At 42.8% G+C, this 21294-nt stretch overlaps 1 protein-coding gene across 1 annotated transcript in view; it reads left to right on the top strand.

Annotated features, from left to right (window-relative positions):
• The window catches only part of SLC7A13 (solute carrier family 7 member 13), a 49910-nt gene extending 40758 nt beyond the window's left edge, over window positions 1-9152 (top strand). The window contains exons 3-4 of the mRNA XM_056522255.1: window positions 141-505; window positions 8562-9152. Coding sequence (XP_056378230.1) covers window positions 141-505; window positions 8562-8807 — 611 coding nt within the window. The 3' untranslated portion in view covers window positions 8808-9152. The remainder of the gene's footprint in view (window positions 1-140; window positions 506-8561) is intronic.
• The last annotated feature ends 12142 nt before the right edge of the window (window positions 9153-21294 follow it).

The following is a 21294-nucleotide window of genomic DNA, read 5'->3' as shown; positions in this document are numbered from 1 at the left end:
GCTTATACACGAGGTATATGTTTGTCCATATTTTGATAACATAGAATGTAGATTATGCACATGCTCAGTGATGAATTACCTGCATTCGTTTTATATCTTATATTGTAAGTCCCCTTTTAACTATGATTTTGTCATTGCAGCTGCAGTATCCGTCACATGGGCAGATAGAACAATTCCATCAGTGGCCTGGATTATCCCCGTTTCAGTTGCTGTCTCAATATTCGGTTCTCTAAATGGTGGAATGTTTATGTTGGGGCGACTAAACTACGCTGGAAGCAAAGAGGGACATTTGCCAGCCATCATATCAATGCTTCATGTACATTATCTGACTCCAGCCCCGGCGATGATCATTTCCACAATAATTGCATCAATTTTTGTCATTCCTTCTGACCTTATTTCATTAACAAACTATTTTAGTTTTGCCTCCTGGCTGCTGGTTGGACTAACTTGTACTAGTCTGGTTGTACTGCGTTATCGTGAACCCAATCTTGATCGACCATACAAGGTAAGTTGAAGGTAAAAAACATAATTAAAGGGCAGGTTGGCTTATTTACTGTAAAGATGGACGTAGAAGTTACATTTTTATATTTAAAATGTATTTACCTGTTAATATTCACAGCACTTCTTAGTGTATTAGGCTGGAATTCCACTTGTTTTTATTTTTTTATTTTTTTTTGTGAAAACGCCAAGAAACACTGCGGCCAGATGTTAGCTGTAAATCAATGAGAAATCGCTAAATTCTTATTCCACTTGGCGTTTTTCACTTTGCCGTTTTTTAAATCCTTTTGGCGTTTTTTCACTCTTTTCTTGCGTTTTTGAAATCATTGGTAATCGCAGCATGTTGAGCCACTGGCGTTTTTTTTTATCAAAATCGTGGCATAGAAGTCCATGGGAGTGAAAAAACACCAAGAAAACGAAATGTGGGTTTTAACTTTGGCGTTTTTGCAAGCGTTTTTAATTTTTTTTGGACTTTGGCGATCCAAAAAAGTGATGGAGATACCTTTTTTTAATAAAATTTCGTAGGGTACCATTAAAAAAAAAATATATATATGTATACAGTAGTGAAGGAAAAAATTGTATCTTACTAAATTTATCTTTTTTATTATACATTTTTTATTCATTTTTAAACAGGGATCTATTTATATGGGGACCTAAAAGTGTAGCCGACAATAATAAAAATGTAGTGTGTGTGTGTGTGTGTGTGTGTGTTTCACTTAATTTTCTTTTTCTTTTACATTTTTTTTAGGTAGTACCACTACTCCCAGCATGGAACACACTTCCATGATGGGAGTAGTAGTACTTGTACTAATTGACAGATCGCCCATTGCGATCCTCCTGTATAATGTATAGACGCGGCGGCCGCTCTTCTATGGTCCCCTGCACTGACGTATATATACACATATTCATATTTCCCACAGAGAGCTGTGATTGGTCACATGGTTCCAGCCAATCACAGCCCTCTGTGGGAAATCGGAATGTGTATATATATGCTGCCGTGCAGGGGACCATAGGAGAGCGGCCGCTGCATCTATACATTATACAGGAGGATCACAGCGGGTGTGAGTAGTGATACCCCCTATGATTTTTCCTTAACTGCAGGTACTCCCAACATGGAGCACACTCTGTTCCATGCTGGGAGCTGTAGTACCTGCATTAATAGACAGATCGCAGCGAGTGTCAGAAGTTACACTTGCTGTGATCTGTCTATTAATGCAGATACTACAGCTCTCAGCATGGAGAAGAGTGTGCTCCATGTTGGGAGTAGTAGTTCCTGCAGTTAAGGACACATCACAATGGATGTCACTACTGACACCCACTGCGATAGTCCTATCTTTAGCAGAGATGGAGCGGCTCTATACAGCACTCATATCTCTGCTATGTACTCCGGCCACTCACTCATTGATATTTCCCTCAGTTTATTCCATGCTGGGAGTAGTAGTACTACCTTAAAAATGTAATAACATTAAATTTAATAACATTTTTTCCATCACTGCTGCATCTTTTTTTTTTTTTTTTTTTTGGAACCCAACAAATTTTGGTTATCAAAAAAAAAAAAACGCCAAAAGGTGCCAAAAATGCAATTTCCACACAAATGAAAAAAGCCAGAAAAAACGCCAGACGCAGGGCATTGCACTGGCGTTTTTTTCAGATGTTTTTTTAATCCTAAAAAATGCAGCACAAAAAAACAAATGGAATCCTAGCCTTATGGTTTCTGGTTCAGAGTGGAAGGTGAAGAAGAGCTTTATAAGGGGGGCAATCCAGGATCAAAAATATATATTTAAAACAATCACCCCGAGATATATATCTTTGTTATTACTATTTGTACTGGGTTTATCAAGCTACTCAAATTCCTGACATGAAGTTGTGTAACTTTTTTTTTTTCAGTGTGGTGTTGTAACTTAGCACCTCATCCACTACTGTCTGGATGTTGGTCTCTGAGCTAACGCCCTTCCCCCGAGTGATGTCACTACCTCTTCCCAGTCCTTACAGTAGTGCTTCCGAACCTTTTTAACCTTTGGACACCCCTGGGGGAAATATGTTACCTCTGGTAACCCCCCCACTAAATAATAATTAAAAAAAAAAAAAAAAAAAAAGGGGGTTAAATACTAAATTAATGTAATCCAAATTTCTAATTCCCATTCAGGCTTACGTCCTCCTGGGACTAATTTACCAAACTAGAGAACCCTACAGGTAACGCACAATACCTAGTCACTTTTAGCTATTTAGCACTTGAATCTCACTCGCAGCAATAGTTACATTCAGGGCCTTCATCCCATCCCTCCAGCAGTAACCATTTTCTCAAGAATGCCCTTTACCCCCCCATCCCAGCAGTAATCACTTTCAGACATGACCCCCCCCCCTCCCCAGCAGTAATTACTTTCATATCCCCCACTTAAACAAAGCATCACCGGGTAGCTGCTTACGGCTGTGTTCACACATTCAGCTTTTAAATTGCAATTATTAAATACAAAGCCAGGAGCAGATCATAGATGGGAGACCACAAATAAAAGCTGAAACTTAACTTCTCTTTTCAAATCCAGTCCTGGCTTTGTATTCAATATTTGCAACAAAAAAACCTGAAAGTGTGAACACACACTGAGGGAATGAAGTTGTTCTAATGGAATAATATAATTTAATTATTCATTTAGGGCCTTTGGAAAGTTGTTTACAATGCCACTGTTCCCTAAAATGGCTGCTAAACCTGCCAAATTCAGATACATACAGAGGCACTACATACATTGTGGTACAGTCACTGTCAACTTTGGTACTCTAGCTTCTTTTAAAGTAAAATACCTCATAGGTAGCTGAATAGAATATTAAATCTTAGAATTTAGCATATTCCAGCAATTTCCCATTACTGTTAAAGTGAATAAACTTCTCCATAGAGTGCACAGTCAGCTATCCACAAGGATGAAAACATCAGCATCTTAAGCATTGCAAATGTATATTTCACCTGTCAATCAAACCCACAACTTCCTTCTTTTTTCTTTCAAATAAAGTTTATTAAGAATTTCAACATACAATGACTACACATCAATAACATAAAATTAGGCAGATAACATAGATGGGATCATGCTAAAACAACAATACAATAAAAGTATTAAATAATAAAAATAATCGTGAAACATGAGAAATGTTTATACAAATATCAAAAATATTAAAAATATGGTTGCAAGAATATTTATCTCAACATATATTTTTCGATCTGTAACTATAGTGGGGACCATCTTATCTATACCATCAATATAGAATGAAAGAAAATAAATAAAACCGACAAAACAAATGTAGCCCAAGAAAGAAATCTATTATATTGCCATGAAAAGAATAAGCTTATAACTTCCTTCTTATTTTCAAACTACATGAAATTTATAAATCTTCTAAGTTTGAAAGTGATATCCAACAATATCGAAGTCTTTAAAAAGTTTCATAAAGTTTTCCAATATGTTCTGTATAAATTTGTCACATTCCCCAAGATCTCTCTAATTTGTTCAATCAGAACAAATGGATGGACACGTATGTACAAGGTTCAAGAGACGGTAATCAGAACTGTTGCCTTGTAACAAGGACTATTAATAGGACAGATTTGTATCCCCTAGGAGGGCAGAATAAGAATTTATTTTCAATTTCAAGCAGCAAGCGAGCAGACATCTTGTAAACCATGGGGTACTGGTATAAAAATATTTATAATATTGTATAATTTTACTGTATAAGGGTGGTTTCACACTACATTTGTAGTGTACGGGTGCTGCATCCGGTTGGGAGGGGCGAAAACCGGCCGCTCCCGTATCCCAACCGGATCCGGCCCGAACCCCATTCATTTCAATGAGCCGACCAGAGTCAAACGCTGACTCCGGTTGTCTCATTTTTGCCCCGTATACGGTTTTCTGACCGGACCTAAAACCGTGGTATACCGCGGTTTTCACCCCTCTCAACCGGATCCAGCACCCGTACACTACAAACGTAGTGTGAACCCACCCTAAGGTAAATAATTCCATTACAAAAGAGATCATTGTGATAAAGCTGTAAGCTTTGTGATAAAGCTGTAAGTCAATAAATTACAATCCTACATTACACAAGCAACTTATTAAATGGGTTATCCACCATAATGTGATTTTAGTACGTACCTGGCAGGCAGTAATGGACATGCTTAGGAAGGATCTGCGCTTGTCTTGGGGCTAAATGTCATGAGATTACCATAACACTGTGGCTAGCTTTTTGTGAACTGGTATTTCCTGTTTGAGTTTTTTTTTTTGACTACAAATCCCACAGTTCCATTTTTCTCCCTCCCACACATCAGACACCCCACCCATTGAAACATGAATGAGCTGCATCCAATCAAAAGACCGGTGGTTTTCAATCAGGGTGCCTACAGCTGTTGCATTAGTTGCAGATTGATCTCTCTCCCACCAAGCAATCGCTCCACCCATTTAAGCAGACAGGCTCCCTGTCATCAGCTGACTAGTGAGGTCAGGTATCGGCCGCATTGCAACCTGGGAAAAATCTGAGACAGCAGTCATTTTGTATGCTGTTAAAAATAAATATTGGGGTGAAAATCACATAAGAACTCTGAGAAAACCATCACACACAGGTACAGACACTATATTATGAACTACACTAACTTTACAGCCCCTGTAGCATAGTCAAATAAAACATTTTTTGGGAATACCCCTTTAATCTGAGTGAGTGTTATGTAATGCTAAATTTCTACTGTGGTGGCGCTGCAAGGAAATTAAATACATACAGACAGATTAAAGCTGATCCCTGTGGTTCCCGCAGATGGAGACCTTGTGATCCGCTTATTGTCAGATGATCCTTCTAACATGTAGTGGTCATCCTAAGCAGAAGAACCCATTAAGTTACATTATTATATAGTACCAGTAATTGCTTTCACATCCCCCACAGTAATGCCCCAGCAGTAATAACTCTCAGCATTTTACATCCCCCCCAGCATTGATCACTTTCAGGAATATAATACCTCCTTGTTCTTCTTCAAGCAGTAATCACTTTCAGGCATCACGTTTACACCCCAGCAGTAACAAGAGCCTCCTAAGCAGTAATCCTCTCAAGTACATGTATAGTACTTACCATCCTTCCCAAAATCCACCTTAGCAGGAAGTGTCCGGTTTAGTAGAGGGTCCTTCTAGAAGATGTGCTGAGGATGTGACATGCTTGAGAGATGCGAGTACAATTCTTTTGGTCACCATCTTGACTGTGAAAGTGCTAGGGCACCCTGAAGGGCTCTCATAGCACTCTACTTAAGAATCATTATGTTAGGAAAGCCCCTGTCCTATGCCATAGTTGGTCATTTAAATGAAAGTGAGTAATTTAATTTCTGGTGCCAATAAAAATAGCTTAACAATTACCTTATCACCGGGTAGCTGCTTAAAGGGTTACTCCACTGCTCAACGTTTGGAACAAGGGGTACTCCGCTGATCAGCGTTTGGAACAAACTGTTCCGAACGCTGGAGCCGGTGCCGGTAGATCGTGATGTCATAGCCCTGCCCCCTCATGGTGTCACGCCTCACCCCTTCAATGCAAGTCTATGGGAGGGGGCGTGACAGAGAGGGGGCATGGCGTCTCATAGACTTGCATTGAGGGGGAGGGGTGTGACATCATGAGGGGGTGGGGCTATGACATCACGAGCTACCGGCACCGGCTCCAGTGTTCGGAACAGTTTTGTTCCAAACGCTGATCAGCGGAGTACCCCTTTAAGGCTGAGTTCACACGTTCAGGATTTAAATTGCAATACTAAGCCAGAAACAGATCATAAATGGAGGACATAAATAAAGGAAAGACTGAGACTTCTCCTCTTTTCAAATCCAATCCTAGCTTTGTATTTAATAATTGCAAATAAAAACCTGAATGTGTGAACACGCCCTTAGGGTACGTTCCCACACAGCGTATTTTGCTGCGTATTTGCTGCGTATTTGGTGCTGCGTATTTTCCTACCCATTGACTTCAACAGAGAAAATAAAATACGCAGCAGCAAATACGCAGCAAATACGCCGTGTGGGAATGTACCCTTAGTGAATAAAGTTTATTAAACAATTTAAGACCTTAATTACACTATTTTTGATTTACTCTTGACAATGTTATATGAGAAGACGCCATGAGATTGGCAGTTTTTTTTAATATTGGCCCTGGCTAGTCTAGCACCAATGGCAATGGCTCAAAATGGTTCAGATCACTTGGCTTTTCCATTCTAATATGGATTCACACTGAGGCTAAGTTTCTACTTTTTTTTTTTTTTTTTAAACGCTAAGAAAAATGGCAACTCTGCCGCATGGCGTTTTTTCGGCCAAAAAATGCTGCGGCCAGATGTTAGCTGTAAATCAATGAGAAATTGCTAAATTATTTTTCCACTTGGCATTTTTCAGTTTGGCGTTTGTTTTAATCCTTTTTGCATTTTTTCTAAATTTTTGGGCGTTTTTCAACTCCTTGGGGGTTTTGCTAAATCGCAGCATGTTGAGCCACTGGCGTTTTTTCCCCTGAAATCTTGGCATTTTTCTCCCATAGAAGTATATGGGAGTAAAAAAAAACGCCAAGAAAAAAGCCATGTGGGTTTTAACTTTGGTGTTTTTTCAGGCGGATTTTATTCTCTTTCGGATCCAAAAAGTGATGGAGATACCTTTTTTTAATAACATTTCGTAGGGTACCATAAAAAAAAAATAATAAAAAAGATACAGTAGTTATGGAAAAAATTGTATTTAACGAAATTTATCTTTTTTATAACAACATTTTCATAAATTTTTAAACAGGGATCAATTTATGTGGGCGGGCAGGGCACTAAAAATGTAGCCGACAATAATAAAAATGTAGTTTGTGTGTGTTTTTCACTTTTTATTCTTTATTTTTAGGTGGTACTACTACTCCCAGCATGGAACACACTGTTCCATGATGGGAGTAGTAGTACCTGTACTAATTGACAGATCGCCCCGGGTTCCATCGTGCGTATATATACACATATTCATATTTCCCGCAGAGAGCTTCATATTTCCAGATGGTTCCAGCCAATCACAACTCTGTGGGAAATATGAATAGGTGTATATATACGTCAGTGTAGGGGACCATAGAAGAGCGGCTGCATCTATACATTATACAGGAGGATCATAGCGGGTGTCAGGAGTGACATCCGCTATGATCTTTCCTTAACTGCAGGTACTACTGCTCCCAACAAGCAACAGAGTGTGCTCCATGATGGGAGTGGTAGTACCTGCAGTTAAGGAAGATCACAGCGGGTATCACTCCTGACATCTGCTGTGATCCTCCTATCTATTGCAGAGATGTGGAGCGGCTCTATACAGCGCTCGCATCTCTGCACTATACTCCGGCTGGTGATGTGAATAGAACATCAGTCATTCATATCTCCCTCAGATAGCTGTGATTGGATGTAACCATCCGGCCAATCACCACTCTGGGCGGAAAATATGAATGAGTGATGTTCTATTCACATCACTGACCGGAGTACAGAGCAGAGATGCGAGCGCTGTATAGAGCTGCTCCGCATCTCTGCTATATTATGGACGATCATATCGGGCAATATGTCTAATAGTACAGGTACTACTACTCCCATCATGGAACAGTGTGTTCCATGCTGGGAGTAGTAGTACTACCTAAAAAAATTCAAAAAAGAGAAAAAAAAAGTGAAACACACACACACTTTATTAAAAATGTATTAAAATTTCGAAATAAAAAATATAAATTTCATTAAATACATATTTTTCCATCACTACTGCATCCAAAAATGCAATTTCCACACAAATGAAAAAAACGCCAGATGCAGGAAATTGCACTGGCCTTTTTTTCAAGCGTTTTTTCATGCGTTTCTTACAACCCACAAAAAGCAGGACAAAAAAACAAGTAGAAACTTAGCCTTAGCCTGAAACTAATTTACAAAAAAAGTTCTCATTAGATTTTATGTTGCACCCAGGGTCACATGTCTTATTGCTATACATGGAAGCGCTAATTGTTAGTTGACAGTTGTTTTTAATACAATCAATATAATATATAAGCATACATTGCCTTTGTATGATAATTTGTATTATGGTTTTACATTTTAGGTCTTTCTTCCCATTGCCATTGGAGTTATCGCGGTGTCCATTTTCCTGGTTCTTGCACCTATTATCCAGTCCCCAAAAGTTCAGTATTTCTATGCTTTGCTGTTTATGTTAAGCAGTGTGATCATCTATATTCCCTTTGTACATTTCAAGTTAAAGTTCCCAGGCTTTGATAAAATCACCTGTTATCTGCAGCTTTTGATGGAGGTTTCACCGACTGATATTTTCGAAGATTCTAAAACTAAGTAACCCTGTTGTTTCCATCCTATAAAAACAGTCATGTTTATTGAGGACAATTGTGGAAGAATAATGGCTTTTAAAGAGTTTGCAGTAGATAAAGGTTGGGCCTCAATGTCAAGTAAATGTCCAGCGTAAAAAGATGAAATAAATCTATCTTGTGACCTACAGGTTAAGAAGTCGTTTCCTTCTGCTTTATAGCAGACGTCTTGTCTGGAGATTCTCTTTTATTGTGAAGAAAGAATGCAACTAAAGAGAACAATCTCAGTATTGTAAAAGTCTACAGTATGAAGTGTATTGAGTTCAGTAGTTTTTAGACAAAGAATAATCAGAATGCAAAGGTTCCATTGGGTTAGTTCACTTCTATACTGTACAGAAATAAAATATATTGTTTGAAAAGAAAAAAAAATATTGAATTTGCATTGGGTTCTTAAAGGGGTATGCCGGCGTTTTACATCTTATCCCCTATCCAAAGGATAGGGGATAAGATGTATGATCGCAGGGGTCCCACCACTGGGGACCCCCGCGATCTCGGTGCAGCCTCCAGCATTCTGTGCGGGGCGCTGCCTCTGAGACGGGGAGATGATGCCACGGCCATGCCCCCTAGTGACGTCACACCACGGCCCCTTCATTCATGTCTATGGGAGGGGGTGTGGCCCTGACATCACGTCCCCGTCTCGGAGGCAGGGCCTGGCACAGAATGCCAGGGGCTGTACCGAGATCATGGGGGTCCACAATGGCGGGACTCCTGCGATCATACATCTTATCATACATCTGGATAGGGGATAAGATGTATAAAGCCGGAATACCCCCTTAAAAGGGGAAATCCAACCTCAGTCCAGTACAGGAAGAGCTAAAGCTGAGCTTTGTTTCCTTATATCCTTGGATGTGACAGCTAGCGGTGGTTAGTAGAAGAGTGCAACGGGATTGGAGTCCTGTGGTTCCCAAGGGACCCATGAAGAAACTTTCAGGTGCAGGAGGTATTCTGTTTTCTGTGGGCAGGAATAAGCAGTCACACAATATACTTTGGGTCCTGCACACCACACTCATCATTTTTAGAACTGAAAAGCCACCAGGACTGGGTATCTGCACTAATTCCTGGCAGCTTTCCCTTCTGTGCAGGCATTCAGAGATGCCTGCTGGCTATACTAGCAGACTACTCTGTGGAGGTTAGGCTGTGATGATGCTACTTCCCAGCAGTGTTGCATGTGACAGAGCGCTGAGAGGAATTCATGATTGGAAATCCATGTTGCGGGATTGGGAATGATTGTACTTCCATGTGGCGGGAGCAGGCTGGGAAAGAACACATGTTGCAGGAGCGGGCAGTAATGGTCAGAAATTCAGCAGGAACAGGTGGAAGTGGGATGAAGAACAGTCCTGTGCAGGGCTCTAGTGGGTGGTATTACTCACCTAAAGCTCCCGAGCTGTGGACATGTGGTGATTCTTTAATACATAATACAGGGAATGAAATATTGGTGGTGCCATAAAATGCTGGGTCTAGACAAGAACACGTGCATCAGGTATGGTCCTCTCTGAATTCTACTGTTACCTGTGGTCTAATAACTTTGCTGATACCTAGTTTTAGGTGCCTTAAAATAAATATTAACATATATAAGGGTATTGGACAATTTTCGAAATTGTGATATACACAAAATCTTAATAACAAATTTAAAAAAGATCAAAAAGTCATGTTATACCCTGGAATACTATATTTTCTAAAATTAGACACCTGGCACGAAATAGAAATGCAACCCTGCACTTAATATTCATGGATACTTTCACAAAATTTGGTTTAAGGCTAGGTTTCCACTTGTTTTTTTTTTTTTTTTTTTTTTTTTTTTTTTACACCTAAGAAAATGCCAGCAAAAATGCTATAAAAACTGCCACAGCTTTTTCCTGTGTTTTGGCAGTTTTTCTGGCGTTTTTACTTGTTTGTGAAAACAGCCAATTTTGTACCGTGTGGCGTTTTTTTTCACTGTCTTCAGGTACCACTCTATGGGTTGGAAGCTGAGCGCCCGGTCCACAGAATGTAAGGAGATGAGGAGTGACGTATAGCAATCACTATTCCCCTCCGCCGGCCCTATAGTATACAGGGGTGCATAGTGTGCCCTATGTATACTATACAGGAGCCAGGAATCCAGTCACTATAATGACAGGACTCCCTGCTCCTATAGCCCCTTTGGGCGGTATACAGTATATACAGCTATCTATAGATAGCTGTATATAGTGTTTGTGATCGGGGCTCCATACGTGTACTAGTGACAGGAAAGATTGCCTACATACCTATACAAGATCTCACCCTAGCATAGCGGTCTGAGTTGTGCCATAACCGCGCAATGAGGGCACGCCTATAGAGGGCATGCACTATAGTGAAGGAATAAGATAAGGGAGGGTTGGGAGGGTTCCACAAACGACACGTGCTCCGCCCCTGTAGGAGAGGGGGAAGTTATATACACACGCCCCCACCTGTTCCCAATGAGCCCCACCTGGAAGTGCAGGGAGCGATAATTACTTCCGCCCCTCGCACAAACACAGCCCATCAGGCTTTATACATACAGAAGCCGACGTCCACTTACCTCCCTTGCACTTGTCTAGGCTGGGCCAGTGTAGCTCAGCCCCTGGTGATGATGTCATTAGGGGCGGAGCTACACGGACCCAGCCGGGACTGGAGGGAAGTAAGCGGACTTCGTCTTCTGTATACACTATATAAAGCTATCTATAGATAGCTGTATATAAAATAAACCACCCAAGGGGTTAACCTACACTGTCCAGCAGTGTAAGTTAACTCTTTCCTTGCTGGGCTGGTGCATAGCGCTCAGCTCAGCAAGGAGTTAAGTGAGCCAGCAATGTGTATACTGTATACACATTGCAGGCTCGCTGTAAGTTCTTGCTAGGTTGTAGATATAGGACATATATCTACTGCTCAGCATCAGCTGGTCTCCCGACTCTGTAGCCGTGAGCACAGCTGAGTCCCGAAATTGACATCAGGATGATCGCATCGGGTGTCAGGAGGAGTGACATTTGCTTTGATCTGTCCCTTACTGCAGGTACTACTGCTCCCAACATGGAGCACATTCTGCTCCATGCTGGGAGCTGTGGTACCTGCATTAATAGACGGATGGCAGCGATTGTCACTCCAGACACCCGCTGTGATCCTCCAGAGTGGCGGGCGGCCACTCTTCTATGGTTCCCTGCACTGATGTGTATATATATATATATACACACCTATTCATATTTCTCACAGAGAGTTGTGATTGGCTGGGACTTGTTGTATGTCTTATACTTCTACCGGGGCTTGATCCCTACCTTTTATGTAAAATAAAACCAGGACAACAGTCTCTCTTTTAATGGACAATGGGGGTTGGCCACAGCTTTATTATCAACCTTAAAGGACAACTGTAGTGTAAGACTTTTATATATTCCTGTGCCCGGGCCTCAAAAATAAACAAAATAAACTTAAACATACCTTCCTACATGCCCCCGTTGGTCCGGCACAGGCCTGACGGTCCAGCGGTGCTAACCTCATTCAATTTCCTGGGACGGGGACGCCGCAGAGCTATCGGCGTATCACCGGCTGCAGCGATGTCCCACCCATGACAGTGGGCTCAGCCTATCACCGGCCAGGGCGGGACATCGCTGCGGCCGGTGATATGCCGACGGCTCTGCGGCGTCCCTGTCTCCAGGAAGTTGAATGAGGTTAGCACCGCTGGACTGTGAGGCCTGTGCCGGACCAACGGGGGCACGTAGGAAGGAATGTTAGAGTTTATTTTGTTTATTCTTGAGGCCCGGGCACAGGAATATATAAAAGTCTTGCACTACAGTTGTCCTTTAAACATGCTCAAAAGCTCTATAACTTCCACCTCGAGTGAAGCTCGAGTTGGAAGTTATAGAGCTTTTGAGCCAGCTGTGACTTAAAGAAAGCATAATCAAAAACACATCCAAAGAGGAATCAAATGGGATAACAGAAATCCAAAGAAACAAAGCAGTATACAAGAAGTTACCTTATAGGAAAAGGTTTTAAAAACTTGTTATAATCTCCAATTATTATTATTTTTTTTTAAACAGGGTTTTACAAAACATAAAAAACAAAACAAATGACACCTACATTATAAAGGTGGGAGGGTGGGGAGCTTTCCCGTCCGACAGCTGCCACTAGTGTGAGGAAAGGGGAGGGAGCGCTTCTCCTGCCCTAACTAAAGGCCCACTTCCTCTCTAACCCAGCCACCCTATCAGTTAACCCCTTAGCTCCCTGCAGCAGGAGGAGGTAATAATGCTGTAAAGCAGATTCAAAAAGTGGGTATAAAATGCAGAGGTCTGTGCTTCATTCCTCATTAAGGGGCACCAAGTCAGTGACACCTAAGCTTAAGACATCCTGGTGTCACCCAGACTTGTTGTATGTCTTATACTTCTACCAGGGCTTGACCCCTACCTTTAATGTATAACGACCTGAGGGAAAAGGAGCATGATCCTTTGTAAATCTGTGTGCATAAGAACAAGGAGCTCAGGGACTCTAATGAAACAGATGTTGTTACCCCCGGCATGGATAACAAGCACCACTGGACCACGGGACATACCAGCAATTGTAATGCAATTGGTCAGCACCCGGACCACCGAAGGCCTGGACTGCCACGCCACCTCAGCTCCACCTGATGAAATCCCAGGGAACGACCACCTGGGTGGGTACCAGCCCTCTGAGCTTCCCGGTGTATGTATGAGTGTCCGAGAATATACACCACCGGAGAAGGACCTGCAAGAAAAAGGCATTATAACAGCAACTCAGGACGAATATAGCTAGCATAACAATAAGATTTCCACCAACCAAGTCTTTGAATGTCAGCCCCATCAAACCCTGCCCGAGAGGCCTCAGTAGCTGCCCCAATGCAAAAAGAGTGGGTACCATACTCAGAGGGGGAAAGACTAAGAGCAGACAAACAAAGCTTGAAAATGGAACCAAATGGATAGCGAGTGAGGGGGACACCATCAGAGTGCACCAGAAATTTGTCACCATGAACAGGACGAACTAATAGAAAATCAGAAACAGAAGAGACAGGTCAAGCAACCCCTCCCATGGTCCTAAGCAAAAACCAAGAACCAACAGACAGCTTATCTGTCTTAGATCGCTGTACTCAGAGTTGCAGTACACCATTCAACACCATAACATTGTCCCGCATGAGACCCCCAGCGGCCCCCTTTGAGGAGGGGAAGAGCTCACCCACACACAGAGCCCCATAGAAAGCTAGACTGAAAGCTGCCCTTAACAAACCTTCCTACGGAGAAGCACAGACTCACTGAGCCGCATCAATTAAAGACTGAAGGAGAGCAAAAGACACGGGCCTGCGACACTCCTGCGATACGAACATGAAGACGATCCTAGCCCTTCAAAGCCCTTCAAAGCATACTGAATGTAAAACCGTTTTAGTGATATTCAACCAACCCCGTAATTTTTGGTGAAAACCAACTCCACCTAGCCTCCGCCTGGACACCATGACCGAAACACCCGCATCACGTAAACCCAACAGGTTTCAACCGTTACAGAAAAACGAACCTCATTACCTAAAGTGACATCTCTATCACCCGCCACCCCCATCCAGTCCCTCCGCGCCACCGATGAGGAAATGAGCGGCATCAATCGGTTGTCACCAACTCCCAGATGTACCTTGGGTAATGCAGACCCTCTGGAGCCGCCCCTGGACACAGCGTTCTAAACACCTGTAATTGGAAACGAGAGAGAGAGTCAGCCAACACATTATCTAAACCTGGCACATGGCGAGAACGGAACCAAATATTATACTGCAAGCATCTAAGAACTAAATGCCGAAGCAGGTCCAGCACTGGATGGGAAGATGAGGACAAACCATTAATGCAATGTACTACACTTAAATTATCAGTCCAAAAACAGACCTTACGATCCCTGAGCTCCAGCCCCAACGATAGGGAACAGCTAAAGGAGCGTAAGGTTGCGACAGAGTCCCTCCTCCCGCCAGGAAGGGGGCCATGCCTCGGCACTCCAATGAGAACCCAAAATCGCCCCATCACCCACTGAAGCAGCCGCATCAGTGAACAAGGACAGTTCAACATTACTGGCCTCAGAAGCCTGCAGGCAAGTTCGACCATTGTAGCGGCTAAGAAATTCCCGTCACACCAAAAGATACACTATAGAGGTGAGGACAATTTAATATGGTGATCAGGTCTGCGGACACCTTTTGTGGCCAGGGCCCTGCCCATGGGCATAATGCAGCAGGCAAATACCAACAAACCCAACAGGGACTGAAGCTGCTTAAGAGTAACTTTGCTAACTGAGCAGAAACCCTCAATAACACTTACCAGTCTGGACAGCTTATCAGCCGGAAGATGGAAGACCATGGATGCAGTATCAATTTCGATACTCAAGAAAGACAAACAAGTGCTAGGACCCTCCGTCTTCTCGGCTGACAGTGGAACACCAAACCTGCTCATGAGGGAACAGAAAGTAGTAAGAAGCATATGGCACTGTGGGGAATCACCCAGGGAAACAAAAAGAAAATCGTCCAGGTAGTGAATGATGGATCAAACACCAGTTTCATAACACACCACCGATGCCAAGAAAGTGGTGGACAACTCAAAATAGTGGCACGAAATGGAACATCCCATAGGCAAACAGGTGTCATAATAAAATGACCCATCAACCTGGCAGCCTAACAGATGGTAACAGTCCGGATGAACCGGGAGAAGCCTAAAGGCGAACTCGATATCAGACTTTGGCAAAACCACCTATAACTGCCTTGTCAAAGGAGACGTAGAATACCGACGACTCCCCCTTGGAGATGCCATCATTAACTGATGTACCCTGGGGGTGCGAAAGATGATGAATGAGCTGGAATTTCCCATTGTCTTTCTTAGGAACAATACCCAGAGGGGAAACCCGGAATTTGGAAAAAGGGGGAGAAAGAAAAGGACCCTCAAGCCTGCCCAAATTCACTTCCTTACCTATCTTCTCTCTGAGGGCATCAGGGTGTTTCCTGGCAAAAAGCAAGTTAGAAGACAAAACAGGACAACTGGATGGAACAAATGGAATAAAGAAATCATACAAAAAACCCAACCTCAGCTGTTCCGCCGCTTGTCTATTGGGGGTAGCGCTCGAGCCAGGGAAACATCTTGGCTACGCTCACTGGGGTCTTCCCCTTCAGTGGTGACTGCTGCTTTAACTGATGGATTTTACTCACAGACAGGGACTGCTGCAGAGCTTTCCCTTCCGACGGCTGCCGCTAGTGTGAGGAAAGGGGAGGGAGCGCTTCTCCTGCCCTAGCTAACGGCCCACCTCTCCAACCCAGCCCACCTATCAGTTAATCCGTTAACCCCTTAGTTAATCATGCTGTAAAGCAGATGAAAAAAGGGGGTATAAAATGCAAGGTCTGTGCTGCATTCCTCATTAAGGGGCACCAAGTCCGTGACACCTACAGTAAGCTTAAGACAGCTTGGTGTCACCCAAACCATCTGGCCAATCACAGCTCTCTGCGGGAAAAATGAATAGGTGGATATATACGGCAGTGCAAGGGACCATTAAACAGCAGCCGGCCGCATCTACACATTATACAGAAGGATCACAACGGAGCCGTCGATCTGTCAATTAGTACAGGTACTACTACTCCCATCATGGAACAGTGAAAAACCACACACACACAACATTTTTAGTGCTCTGCCTGCAAACATAAATTGTTCCCTGTTTAAAAATGTATTAAAACTTTGTTATAAAAAAGATACATTTTGTTAAATACAATTTTTTCCTTCACTACCGTATATTTTTAATTACCGTATTTATCGGCGTATAACACACACTTTTTAGGCAAATTTTTTTTGCCTAAAGTCTATGTGCGTGTTATACGCTGATACACCCCCAGGAAAGGCAGGGGGAGAGAGGCCGTCGCTGCCCGCTTCTCTCCCCCTGCCTTTCCTGGGGTCTAGAGCCCTGCTGCCGGCCCTTCTCTCCCCCTGGCTATCGGCACGGCTGCCCGTTCTGTCCCCCTGACTATCGGTGCCGGCGCCCCATTGCCGGCGCCGATAGCCAGGGGGAGAGAAGCGGCGCCGACAGCCAGGGGGAGAGAAGGGGCAGCGGCACCCATTGCCGGCGTCGCTGCCCCGTTGCCTCCCCCCATCCCCGGTGGCACAATTACCTGTTGCCGGGGTCGGGTCCGCGCTGCTGCAGGCCTCCGGCGTGCGTCCCCTGCATCGTTGCTATACACGGCGCACTGACGTCATGCGCCGCGCCATGCAGCGCATAGCAACGACGCAGGGGACGCACGCCGGAGGCCTGCAGCAGCGCGGACCCGACCCAGGCAACAGGTAATTATGCCACCGGGGATGGGGGGAGGCAACGGGGCAGCGGCGCCGGCAATGGGTGCCGCTGCCCCTTCTCTCCCCCTGGCTGTTGTCGCCGCTTCTCTCCCCCTGGCTATCGGCGCCGGCAATGGGGCGCCGGCACCGATAGTCAGGGGGACAGAACGGGCAGCGGCGCCGATAGCCAGGGGGAGAGAAGGGCCGGCAACAGCGCTCTAGACCCCAGGAAAGGCAGGGGGAGAAAAGCCGGCAGCAACGGCCTCTCTCCCACTGCCTTTCCGGGGGTGTATCGGGGTATACATGCGCACACTCGCACCCTCATTTTACCATGGATATTTGGGTAAAAAACTTTTTTTACCCAAATATCCTTGGTAAAATGAGGTTGCGTGTTATAGGCCGGTGCGTGGTACACCCCGATAAATACGGTATAATTTTTTTAATGGTACCCTACGAAATTTTTATAAAAAAGGTATCTCCATCACTTTTTTGGATGGCTAAAGTCCAAAAAGGAATAAAAACCACCTGCAAAAATACCAAAGATAAACCACACATGCTGTTTTTCTTGGAGTTTTTCCACTCCCATAGACTTCTATGGGAGGAAAACGCCAAGATTTTCCTAAAAAAAAAACGCCAAAGTCTCAACAAGAGGTCGTTTTTAAAAACTGCCAAGGAGCCCAAAAACGCCAAAAGGATTAAAAAAATGCTAAACTGAAAAACGCCAAGTGGATATGGCATTTTGCAGTTAACTATTGACTTCTAGCTAACATCTGGCTGAAGCGTTTTTTCACAAAAAAAAAAAAGCCATGCTGCAGAATGGGCTTTTTTATTGGCGTTCTTGACAAAAAAACAAACAAACAAGTGGAAACCTAGCCCAAGAGTATAACTTTGTAAATACCATACAAAACAATAACTTTCCTTGTCAAAACCAGTATATTGGAACAATGTAAGGCTTGGGTCTTGTCACTGAAGTATTTATGCTCACTAGGGGGTTAATGGGAGAAAGCAAGATCTAAATATAGCACATGGTTTTTTCTTTTTTTTTTCTATTGTAACATTGTCCTCGGGATATGTGAAGAGCAAAGCGGTTCAGCAATATCTGCAGCTCTCATGAAAGAAAAATATCATTTTGATCTCCAACATAATGGGATTCAAAATGATCTGTCCAAAATAGAATTTGAAAGGAAGTGAGATTGGTTGATTTGCTACATGGTTCAACTTTATAGAAGAAGGGGCCCGCATAAAAGACATTCCATGTGACGCCATAACTTTCAGCTAGCGGTGGATATAATATATATATATATATATATATATATATATATATATATATATATATATATATAGACATTTATTTAAGTGTAATTGGATCTTAAAAATACGTTTATCTGTTGTATTGTTGGTAAACAGTATTGTCTTGACTTGCTAAATTTAAGAGCAACAGTCATTCATGAAATAATGAATCCTTGTTATATTCGTCTTCCATAGAAGCTCAATAAAGCTATGACAGAAGTAGAGCGGTCAACTGGTTCACAGACATTATCCACTGTATGGATAGGTTCACACATGCATATTTTCTGCTGTGTGAACGATTCCTATGGCTACTTTGGCCATCGTTGTAATGACTATGTTGGAATACATTAAAATGTAATATTATAATATATAATATATTTTTTTTGTATATAAATCATTTATAAAAAATATAATTAAAATCAAATCTTTCCATGCTATCACTTCCTATATTATAGTTTATATCAGAACTAAATAGCTGCACTATGTATAACAACATGGTTCATCTCGAAGATATATTGTCAATAAAGAGTGGTTTCCTAAAATCTGTTGTTTAGTTTTTTATTATTGTTTTTGTTATTACATGGGGGGAGATTTATCAAAACCTGTCCAGAGGAAAAGTTGCCCAGTTGCCCTTAGCAACCAATCAGATCGCTTCTTTCATTTTTAACAAGGCCTCTGAAAAATGAAAGAAGCTCTCTCATTGGTTGCTATGGATAACTGGGCAAATTTTCCTCTGCACAGGTTTTGGGGAGTCTTTAAACTTAAAGGGGTACTCCGTCCCTAGATATCTGATCACAGGGGTCTCGCTGTTGGGACCCCCTACAGCCTCCCTGTCGCACCAGAGACTCAGCCATGGCCCCTCGTGACATCATGGCTACACCCCCTCAATGTAAGTCTATGGGAAGGGTCATGGCGGCGATGTCAGCGCTGCATCGCCATTTATCAGGCACAGAGCGAAGTTCGCTCCGTGGAGCGGATGTCTGCGGTGGAATAGTGGATAAGATGTGCGAAGTACCACTTTAACCCCTCAACGACCAAGGACGTATATTTACGTCCTTGGCCGGCTCTCGCGATATAACGCGAGGTGACGTGGTGACCCCGTGTCATATAGGGTCGGTCCCGGCTTCAGATACATATATCTGAAGCCGGGTCCCGGCTGCTCAGTGGGGCTGATCGGGACCACCGCAGTGAAGATGTGGTGTCCCGGTCAGCTGGGACGCGAGCGGAGGTCCTCTTACCTTCCTCCGGCGTGTCCCTTCGGCGATTGATTGCTCCAAGCCTGAGATGCAGGCTTGAGCAATCGACCGCCGATGACACTGATCAATGCAAAGCTATGGCTTTGCAGTGAACAGTGTATAAGATTAATGTGTGCAGTGTTATAGCCCCCTATGGGAGCTATAACACTGCAAAAAAAAAAAAGTGTAAAAAAAAATTCATAAATACCATTTAACCCTTTCCCTAATAAAAGTCCAAATTACCCCCCTTTTCCCATAAAAAAAGTAAATAAAAATAAATATAAACATGTGGTATCGCCGCGTGCGTAAATGTGCGAACTACAAAAATATATCATTACAAAATGGTGTTTTTTCTTCAATTTCATCGCACAATTATATCTTTTCCGTTTCGCCATAGATTTTTGGGTCAAATGACTGATGTTACTGCAAAGTTAAATTGGTGGCACAAAAAATAAGCCATCATATGGATTTTTTAGGTGCAAAGTACCTGTCATAAAACAAAAGTTTTGGTATGGCATTGGATTTGTGAAATAAAGTTTGTAATTTATTTGCTGTTAAAAAAAATTGATCCCTGTTTTTTTTTTTTGTACCTGAAATTTCTACCACTAGGGGTCTCCCTACTTATCTGTGCTATCCACCTATCTATGCTCTGTGCATAAACTTTGGTCTCATGTCGGACTGACATAAGTCCAAAGTCAGGAAGCTCTGCACAGCACTCGCTCACTGCACAATGTCTTTTCTTTTTAGTTTTCATCATATATATGTAGATAACACATTTTATGCTCATTTTATGCATGATAAACAGCAATGGTAGTCTGACACATCATGATAATGTGGTGAGGGTGTGATGAGGGCAGATGTTGTTACCCTAGAGACAGATGGCATTAACACCTTGTGTTCATGACGTCAGGGCATGGTTTAACCTTTGCACCACCTGAAGGTATACCGCTGGATCCTGGGCCAGGCAATGGGCAAATAATTACTCTGATGCCAAGTTATGGAACAATGGCAGCTTTACTGAGGCACGGGTGTGGAAATTTAATAAAAACTACTTGTCCACGGGAGTAAAACGGAGAAAAATCTACTTTTCCCTCATGACGATCCACTTGTCCGGGCCAATTTTCGCTTTTACACTCTTTTTTTTTCCTTCCTTGCCATATTATAGCCATAACTAACTACTATAATGATACCTTTTAATTTTTACATAACATATTCTCCAAAACAAAAACAAAAATATTGGTGAAGCGAAATTGAAATAGTAAAAGATAATTTAGCAGGTTTGGTGGTTTTCTTTTCTATGCCATTTACCTTGTGGTTGAGCTAACATGTCATTTTGATACTTTAGACCGGCCTGATTACAGCAATACCAGAATTGTATAGTTTCTGTCATGTTTTTTTCGGGGCTTGCAACCTAAACGTCCGGTTTTGAGGCAATTACCCATTTCGTCCCATCATCAAGTAGATGATCTCCAGTGGAGCAGTGTACTGTATTGTTGTAAATTTCCAACAACTTGGGCAGTAACCGGGGCCATTCTTCTTGTCTTGACACAGAGGCTGCTCGTAGCATATGGATGAAGACTTGGTTGATGCGGTCACAGAGCCCATTTCCCTGAGGGTAATAGGTGGCGGTTCGAAGTTTCTTGCAGCCGCGGAACAGACATATT

Source organism: Hyla sarda, chromosome 5, assembly GCF_029499605.1.
Source record: "Hyla sarda isolate aHylSar1 chromosome 5, aHylSar1.hap1, whole genome shotgun sequence".
NCBI lineage: Eukaryota > Metazoa > Chordata > Amphibia > Anura > Hylidae > Hyla > Hyla sarda.
The sequence above is the reverse complement of the archived record's forward strand: the minus strand, read 5'-3'. Positions and strand labels throughout refer to the sequence as shown.